This window comes from Cynoglossus semilaevis, chromosome Z (assembly GCF_000523025.1).
Source record: "Cynoglossus semilaevis isolate Cse_v1.0 chromosome Z, Cse_v1.0, whole genome shotgun sequence".
Classification (NCBI taxonomy): domain Eukaryota; kingdom Metazoa; phylum Chordata; class Actinopteri; order Pleuronectiformes; family Cynoglossidae; genus Cynoglossus; species Cynoglossus semilaevis.
Window position 1 is genome coordinate 16,280,908 of NC_024328.1, and position 10,289 is coordinate 16,291,196.

Genomic DNA, 10,289 nt, shown 5'->3' on the forward strand with positions numbered 1-10,289 from the left:
CCATTGTAGACAGTAATGAATTGAATAAGGGCAGATTCATACGTTGTAAGATGTTTACTTTGCACTTAATAAAATGTTCAGTTTCAAGGATGGGATTATTCCTGTTAATATGGTTTCCTGTATTTTGTTTTTATTTTTTTTACTTTCTTTTCTGACCTTATACTAACCTCAAGGTGCCTTTTGGGAAATACATGCATATAATAATAATAACCTCAAGGTGCCTTTTGGGAAATGCATGATTATATTAATAATAAAAGCAATAGTAATAGTATCGGTATCAGTCGATATCCAAATCCAAAATATCGGAATTGAAAAAATGTGGATCAGTGCATTCCTAATTACAGTTACAGCAGTGGTACACTTATGTCCAATTGATTAAATTATTTTACATTTTAATTTAGTTGTGGCCATTTCTTGTGAGCATCTCCATTAACATGTTTCGATACATTCAGCAAAGTTAAAATTTAAATTTCACTTTAAAGACAAAGACATAAAAACAGGACATCCTCCTGCAGGATTTATCATAAAATCTACAAACTTCATCTCAATTCCAGATCTTTCTGCAGAGCTCCAGGAAAGTGCCATTTGTTGAGTTTATCCTAAAATCTAAAATGTCAGCTTTAAGTCAAGGAGACATACTGTACACTGCTGTGGTCTGTGCTTCCTGCATCTACACTGCAGTTCCTCTTCATAATTTTAGCCTTAGTCTCGACACCTACAGATTCTGCTTGTTTACCTTTAACTGTCAACTTTTGGCCATTGTTTCTATAAAAAACCTCCCCACTGTTTAAAAACTCCAAACTCCAAAAGTTTCTCACCTGTATCTGAACCTGCTGCCTTTGAAGAAGATGTTACTGCTGGAAACGGTCTTTATCTGACTGGACTTCATGCATCTGGCAAACACAAACAAAGCACTCCATTATCACAAGGAAGTACAAAAACTGAGTGTTCTTCTGAATTTGTCTGTGCATCATATTGTGTAGCCTCGGTGACCGACAGTGACTTATATTCATGTGGATTATTTTTCTGAGATGAAGAACAGATACATGAATCTGCTCAAAGGTCAAGTTTGGAGTGTAGGTCAAGCCTTCCTGTTTTATTCAGGATCATTTATCATGTGAAAGCAGAGCAACACAGACACAGCCGGCGAACTCTCCTACTGACAGTCGATGTGTGTGTTACATGAGTAACACAGAGGCTGCTCGTTCTCGTACTTTAGCTCCGATTGGATGGTTTATGATACAAATGTAATTCACTCCAATTGGATTAAGAGAATATATAAGGAATGTATGACATCCAAGAGGAAATCCAATCCCTTTGCTGTCCGACTTCCCACTAACACTCCAGCCATTTTAATTAGAAAGTCGATATCGAGACTAATTGAGATGAGGACGCTTTAATTACAGCATTAGTGTTTCCTTCTATTATTTTTAGAACAAAATCAAAAAATAAATTTGTCTCAATGTACCAACTAGCTAACTAAAACAAGTGGATCAGTCAAAACTTCTGGGATTGGTTGAAAAATAATTTCCAGAAATAACTAGCTATTTTTTCTACTTTTTTTTAAGCAAAACATTTCTAAAAAATGACGTTTCCATCAGATAATTATGGCTGATGTCAGCACGTCACAACATTAGTTAAAAAAGGAAATAATATATTTTTAAACAATGGCAAAACAGAATTGTTTCTGCACTGTAACATTTCCCTGTGTCACTTTCCCTTGCTCTTCTGTTCTACCACTGGAGAATTTGTTTTGCTCTTTTGTTCTCACACAGCCTCTGTTCACAAGGACAAAAATGTCAGTTTGAACTTCAGTGTTTGTGTCAGCTGACACCCTGAAAAGAAACATTCAGGGTTACATAAAAATGTAATGAACTCGTCTTTTATTCGAAACATTGAAATCAGAGAAGCAGCCACTGAATGAACATTATGGTAAATATATATTTATATTTTCTCTCTTTTGTTCAACAGTGTTTTCATATTAGGGTTTTTTCTTTTTTTTTTTAAGGACAACTTTAGCTACTTCTATTGCTATTTTTGTTACGTTACCAAATAAATCACGTATAGTTTTGTGCAGATCTGCCCAATCATTTTCATGCTCTAAAATTAGTTAATAATATGCAACACAATTTGAAGCAACCAAAAAAGAAGTCTTGTATATCATAGAAGCAGTATTTGGTCATTAGATACTATAACATTATTTTTTCAGGCTGTCGAATAACAAGTCTGACGTACAACAACCTCTGACTTTACCCATGGGCTAGGCAATATCAGAGTGGTCAGTAACCTTGCACTCCATGATCACTGGTACAGACTCCGACGCTCCACCTTTGGTGTCAAACTCATTGTGGTTCAGGGGCCACATACAGCCCAATTAGGTGTCAAGTCAGCCAGACCAGTACAATCATAACATAATTACCTAAAAAGAGCAATAGGCCCATGTTTTTCTCCTTTGTTTTCATGTAAATAAGTACTATATATAAGTAATAAGTATATTAGAGATATATTTATATTTATTAAAATATAATGTGAAAAAACATCATGACCATGAAGTGTTGGTGCATTTTTTTAAATTTCAAAATTAATAAAGCGGACCGATTTTGGCCTATGGGCCATAGGTTTGACACCCCTGGTTTAGCCTATTACCTTTGTTTCCTCCCCAGACCAAACACTACACATTACAGACTGGGTTAACTTCTGACTCAGAGGTTTGAGTGAGTGTAAAGAGTTGTTTGTGACCTTGCATATACTTATGAATTGGTCATGACACAGGCTGCAAATTAAGGTAGTTGAATAAATGTCAGAACAAATGAATTAATAAATGTACGAATGAATGACTTTGCTCGAAACCAATTTCTTCCAAAACCTAGATACAAAAATAGAGTTTCATTCTCAGTCTCGCACATTTGCCCTCACCCCTTTCTTTCTCCCCCTCCCCAGACACATTAGTGTCAACAGTGTCTGCAGATTGGAGACATTGCCTAACAGTAATCAGATGCTACACAGAGACGGAGAGTAGCAGGAACACAGTGTTACAGTTCATCTGGGGAAAGAACAGTGTTAGGTTTCAGTGGTTTTCACATTTGGTTGGGTCTGCAGCAGGAAGATGATAAGACACCAAATGGCTTTCCCGAGCACACACAGTCACACAGCCCCACATATTCAAAGAGAATTTCCTCAAATTCTCTTCACACCAACTTTCTAAAACACCTCTACTTTTGATCTACATGACCATCTGTGGTTGACTGGACTTCGTGGCTGGGTCCACTTCCCTTGTGATAACCCCCCACTGAGCAACAGAAGGTTCTTCCAACACTGCTGAATCATGGAACAACAATGCCACATAGTGGCGACTGCAGGCATCACATGATACAAGAACAATAATATGATTGGCCACAAGAGGCCTAGCCTCTCTCTTCCAGTGGCCTACAAGATTTAAACACACATCCGGGAAGTCGAAAACCACTCCCCACACACAGGTATATAAGCATAAACAACTAATGATACTTTAGAAGTTATTCTTGAGAAGTCAGAAGTTATTCTTGACAGGATTAGCACTGTTGTACGAGATTTCCTTGAATACTTCTCCAGTCGTTTATTTTGCTTTATTGTTGGACCTGTTTTGTTGGACGTTTTGCTATTAAAACAAATCGACCATCTACCGGCTGCTTCCACTCCTTGCCTGAAGACACCTCGCACAGCAAGAATCTTTCAATAGTAAACTAAACGCACAAATCTAAACTGGAATAGAATCTGTTACTGAAAAACGTACCTAATTTTTTAAAAAATGTTTTAAATCTTCTTTTTATAATGAAAGGTACATTTAAGGCTGTGTAGTCTCAAGTAAATTAAAACCTGCTTACTCTTTTAAACGTTTAATGGATTTCGTGGAGATAAGTGTTGGGAATTTTGACACTTTTTAACCCTTGGGCAATCCTTTGCATTTTTGTACACACCGTTTGTCCTTGCAATGATTTTCATCTTGTCCTGGAATATGAGTATTAATGAATATGAGGAAAAGTTGGCACAAGTCATGCAGTACAGGAACATTGTCATGCAGTACAGGAACACTGTCAAGAATGGTTGAGCACAGTATTCAGAGGTCATGAACCGAGTGTAAAAAAATTATATCAGTTCTGCATTTAGCATAAGAAAGGGGGAACATGTGTCGAAATATGTTATTAAAACATGTTGAGGCATGTCTCTATTCCAGGAAGTTCACAAAGAAATCTGGGGAAAGAATACAGTGATTTATATTGAACAAATCAAATATAAAATGTGTGATTTTTGTTGGCATAAAATCATTGATATTTTTCATATATATCTGCATGTAACACAAGATAGGGAATGTGTCTGAATAAGACTAAAAGAATGATCCTCTGACTTATAATGGTTGAAATGATTATGACAAGAGGTCAGCAGAAGGGCTTGATGCTGAAATCAATAAGTAAAGAAATGTTGTGATTAACATTATGATTTTTAAGATGTGAGTAATGAATAGAAAGAAGTGCTGTGGTACAATGTCAGTCATAAAAACAAATGAGAAGTGTGTGAACTGTCTGCAAAATAGGGACAGAAACAGGAAGGATGTTCATGATATGACGCACTTGGTGTTCAGGTCATGACGAACGTAACGTGCACAGGTGTCCAAGACCAACAGGAACAAACACCAGGAAAGGCCTAAAAAGGAGTAAATGATTCACCCAAAACGGAAATAAAGTTTTTTGCAAATTGTATCACATAAATACAAGGTGTAAGAGCTGAACAGTTCAGTTTGTCCTTCATCTCTCCCCTGGACGGACAGGACTCAGTCCAGGACCCTGCCATGCCCCAGAGAAGAGGATTGTGGACTTAAGAGAACTTACAAGAAGAACGTCAACGTCAAGAAACTCCAACATGCAAAAGAGTGGATCATTTCTCTGAGTTTGCTCGCCGCAAAAAGAATTGGATAATACCTCTGCTGTTGCTTGCCGCAATTGCTAAACGGATCAAGAGAGTGCCTCGCCAGAGGGGAAGTGGCCCCGTACCGGGCAGCTAAGGGCGTCAGCTCTTCCGCAGCAGTGAAGACTCAACACACCGAAGGCCTACTTTTGTGACTTCTCCTCTTTTCCATCACCAGGGAGCGGTGGGGTCAGAAAATATTAATATCGACAAAAACCACAGCACATTTATATACGTATGTATAACTACATTTTCTATATGGTATTGATTGAATCCTATTTTATCTAATTACTGCAATTGCTGAAATTTGCTTATGTGCTACGCCCATTATATTCTAATAAATAAAATCTTATGAAACATAACATCATTGATTAAATAAATTTTATCACTTTACTCATCTCTCCGCATACATTAAATCCTGGGTCATATATATATATATATATATATATATATATATATATATATATATATATCTAGCAACATCATAGACGGTTCACCAACAGTTTGTGTCTATTCTCTGAAACAGTTACATGCCCCTGACACCGTTGAGGTGTTTAAAACCCTTTTCCGGCAAGTAATGAGTGCCAGGATCATGAGAGGTGAGCTGTCATGAATAAGTGTGGTCGGGCGTAGCACCCCGAGCACCAGGCTATACCTCGGAGTGAGCACGAGGCGGCAGCGGGGCGGACACTCAGAGGGACGACAGTCAGAAGCCGGACGAGTCACCTCGCCCATCGGACCCATGGAGCACCAGATGAGGGTCCCAAGTGAGAGATCTGCGAGTGGAGTGGCGCAGCCCGCACCCGCTCTGGACCACGGGATCTTACCAGTGGCACAGAGCGCCGATCAAGCTGCTGGTGAGCCAGTAGCCTGGGAGCTAACAACACACACACACACAGACACAAAGACATATTGGGTCTAGGTGACCCAATATGCCCACAAAAAATAGCTCCTGCTCTGGCTCCCAGACAAGAGTCAGCTCCTATAATCAATGATCAATAGTCAATCCAGAGTAAATATTGTCCTTGGAAAGCACAATACCAGAGGAAAACCCTATTCTCACACAACCTGTAAACTGCATACGGAAAGACCAGAGATTGAACCAGCAACCCCTTGATTCACTCAAGTCACTTGGAACATTCTCCTGCCATCGATCTTTTCATATTCCTAGGTACATTATCCAGAAAAGTCCAGTAAATGTTCTCTCCCAGGTGCCAACACCTTGTCTGGCTGATCCACAAATTCTCCTGCTGTGAATTTTACAATGGAGCATCTTCAGACTTCATTTAGCAAAGACTTGGCTAAGGACATGAAACTAAAATGCCTTTGCTTAGTGTGTGTGAAATTGTGCAAAATCATCAGACTTACTTGTAAAAGGTCTTGTTCTCCACCCCGCACTTCCATAAGTGCTTACAGGCTGCAGGGGTGGGGGTGTGAAATGTCAACAGCAGTTTCTTCTGCAGAGAAAAACAATAGACATAGAGAAAATAAAAATACATAGACAACCTGAAGATCTGTGACTAAGGACAAGGGAAATGCTGAATATGATGATGGGGAGCTGAGCAAAGTGCTGACCCACAGACCCAAAAGTGTTTGTTTAGCAAGAATTTAGGGCAGATATAGGGATATTCAGCAGTAAAATTGCCCGCAAACAGAACCTGGTTCTGCTTGAAAGAACAATGGAGAAGGTGTTCCTGTAAAGGTCTAGATTTCAATCCTGCAAGCCTAGTAATATGACCCCAGATCAATGCTGTTCACCAGCAGGGACGAGTCGGTGAAGAGGAGAAACAGAGCGGAACCTAAAGGTCAGTAAAATTGGAGAGAGATGCTGTGAAGCGATTACCTAAACTAAAACCAATGAAAGTCCAAGACAGAGAAAAAGTGTTTTTGTGGTGATGCAGCTTCAACCCGGTCGTACTCGACACATCAGTCAGTTGTTTTGTTTCCCCCCTCCCCTTTCCCCTGTGTTTTACATTTCTGTTTAATAAATAGGTGTGATTTACACACGTGCTGCAGTGTCTGATCACAGGCAGGTGAACCAAAAGTATACATCATTAATTACTTTACTATTGCTAAGATCGGGAACTTGTTCAGCTAGCCTTTGGTAGCATACACTTTCAAAAAAGGACACTTTAGTAGTAATGTAAATAACTAATCAAAAGACTTGAGACCATGGAAAAGCCTAAAAATATGCCAAAATATGTTTAAATGTTAGGCAAAATATAGCAACCGTAGCTAAAAGTAAGCCAGAAATATAAAAGTTAACATAAGCCAAAAAAATTAAGTAGACAAATCAACTATAGGATTAACAGAAAGATTGCAAAAAGCTACCAGACAACAAAATACTACTTTAACTATACACTGTGATTCTAGAAGTAATCACTTGTAAAGCACTGGGAAACTTCATTGGCAGAAATACATGGGAAATCAATGTTTATTTCATTCAGGAGACAATTAGGATAACTTAGGGAAAAGTATATTTATGTTAGGATTGATATCCAGTAAAAACAAAAATTAAATATGCTATCAGCTCAAAGTGGGACAGATGCAGGGCAGATGGCAGTGGTTGGTGAGGTTGAGGGGTGACATCCTTTAGTGAGTGACTAGTGACTGGACACACGTAAACAACAAGGCTGATATGAAGTAATTAAAATACTGTCACAAATATTTACAAAAATAATACCAACACATTTACACACAAACACAGACAACAGAGCACTTTGTCATGGACGGATTTATAGATAATGCACAACAATAGCATATCATCTATGGATCCAGGGGCAACATAGTGATTGTTTCTATGCTGTGGCTAATTTTAAAATTTAAAAAAGTACACCTTACAAGGTGTTTTTAATGACATTTAACAAGGCTGCGACAGGAGCTTAAAATTAAAAACTAAAAGACATATAAAGTAGCTGAAATGAAAATACAGACAACAAACAGCAACAGGACAACCAAAACGCACAAAAATGAAGGTAAAACAGAACTACCGTAATTTCCGGACTATTGAGCGCACCTGAATACAGGCCGCACCCACTAAATTTAAAAAGAAAAGCATAATTGTACATATATAGGCTGCACTTCTCTATATGCCGCATGTGTTCACACTTTAACATGGGATATTTAGACAGAAAGGTTTTATTTAATTTTAATTAACCCTTGTGCGATCCTTTGCATTTTTGTACACACTGTTTGTCCTTGCAATGATTTTCATCTTGTTCCAGAATATGAGTAATAATGAATATGAGGAAAAGTTGGCACAAGTCATGCAGTACAGGAACATGCACACGCACTCATACTCACTCACGCACACACATACACACACAGACACATAGGCATACTGGGTCTAGGTGACCCTGGGGACACCTAGACCCAAAGGACCTTACAAGGGTTAATAAATGTTTTTTTTCCAAATAGTACCTGTAACACGGCTGGTTACAGGTTTGCTCTTTCCTACTTCGGCGCCCCCACAGTAGATCCGAAAGCTAACGTTCACTCCGGGGCTAACTCCCTTCCCTTTGTGCTTGTCCACAAAGGGAAGGGTAAACAGAAACAGGGAAGTTGGGGTCTTTATTATCACCCACACCGAGCACAACAGTACATAAACAGCGTTTTAACAGTTTCTCTATAACCAACACACGCTTCAACATGACAAGAGTCAAACTGCTCTCAACTTTTGCTACCGTTCTCTCTCACGCTCTCGAGCCCCACTCACTTATACGCATTCAGCCATTCACAGGCGCTACTAGTATAACACACAGGAGCCTACCAGAAAAGCCATTGATCGCTAGCGGTATGAACTGCCACATGGTTTGAGCCGCAGGGTTCTAAGAGTGTGAAAAAAGTAGCGCCTTATAGTCCGGAAATTATGGTATATGGAACAGATTAATCCACAGGTAGGAAGGGAAGGAACATTTATTTCTACACATATTTTTTGTGCTGCTGTCATGACTTGTATTTACTCACCCGTGATGACTATGTTTACACACAGAGAGAAAAGACAGAAACACAAAGATATAACTGCATCTTCAGCCACTAGTGGGCAGACAAACAAAGAGACAGACAGAGCGACAGACTGATTGATGAGCTAAGCACAGATGAGACTAAAGCCTCTAGTGGTAAAAAGAGAAATGAGAACCATTAGTGAATATTAACTCATCAATGTGAGATCAACGTAGCTTCAGCTCACGATGGCAAAATTTAAAGGAAATTGAATGTGGCACAGAGACAGCGCTGTAAACATCTGACAGTACAAATTGAATGCACCATAGCATGCTTTCAATCTCACAGCTTTATACAAAATGGAGATTAAAATAAAACTTTCCCAAATGTGAGACACCTTGAAGCTTTACTTTGACAAGTGCACTTTCTTTTTCACTTTCAAGGTGATATATCACATATTTCTCATAGTGATACAGTGCAAGAATCTCATATTTGGGCCACAGCCACAGCTGACACTTGGTGTGATGGTGGTTAGTTGTAACAAACCCACCATCCTGTTACAGTGAATCCTGCCTGGGAAAGGATACAAAACCATCTCTAAAAGTCTGGATGTTCATCAATCGACAGTCAGAGAAGTTGTCTACAAATGGAGAGAGTTTGGCACTGTTGCTTCTCTCCCAAGGAGTGGCTGTCCACCAAAGATGACGCCAAGAGTTCAGCGCAGAATACTCAGAGAGGTAAAAAAGAACCCTAGAGTGTCTGCTAAAGACTTACAGAAATCACTGGCACAGTCCAATGTCTCTGTGCACACATCAACTATATGTAAAACAATGGCCAAGAATGGTGTTCATGGGAGGACTCCACGGAGGAAGCCACTGCTGTCTAAAAAAACATTGTTGGTCGTTTAATGTTCGCAAAAAGGCACTTGGACACTCCACAGAAGTTTTGGCGAAATATTTTGTGGACTGATGAAACCAAAGTTGAATTGTTTGGGAGGAACACACAACGTCATGTGTGGAGGAAAAATGGAACAGCTCACCAACATAAACACCTCATCCCCACCGTGAAGCATGGTGGAGGGTGCATCATGGTTTGGGGCTGTTTTGCTGCCTCAGGGCCTGGACAACTTGCAATCATTAATGGAAAAATGAATTCAAAAGTTTATCAGAATGTTTTGCAGGAAAACCTGAGGCCATCTGTCAGACAGCTGAAGCTAAAAAGAGGATGGATGCTGCAACAAGACAATGATCCAAAACACAGAAGTAAATCAACTTCAGAATGGTTTCAGAAGAATAAAATACACGTTCTGGAGTGGCCAAGTCAAAGTCCAGACTTGAACCCCATTGAGATGCTGTGGCATGACCTCAAGACAGTGATTCATGCCAGACATCCCAGGAATCTGACTG

At 39.3% G+C, this 10,289-nt stretch overlaps 1 protein-coding gene across 3 annotated transcripts in view; it reads right to left on the reverse strand.

The window, feature by feature from the left end:
• Positions 1 to 10,289, reverse strand: part of frmd3 (FERM domain containing 3) — a 62,726-nt gene that overhangs the window by 14,160 nt on the left and 38,277 nt on the right. For all 3 annotated transcript variants that reach the window (XM_017042789.2, XM_008336670.3, XM_025053004.1), the window contains 2 exons: positions 6,310 to 6,398; positions 819 to 893 (listed from right to left, as the gene is read on the reverse strand). In XM_017042789.2, coding sequence (XP_016898278.1) covers positions 819 to 893; positions 6,310 to 6,398 — 164 coding nt within the window. The remainder of the gene's footprint in view (positions 1 to 818; positions 894 to 6,309; positions 6,399 to 10,289) is intronic.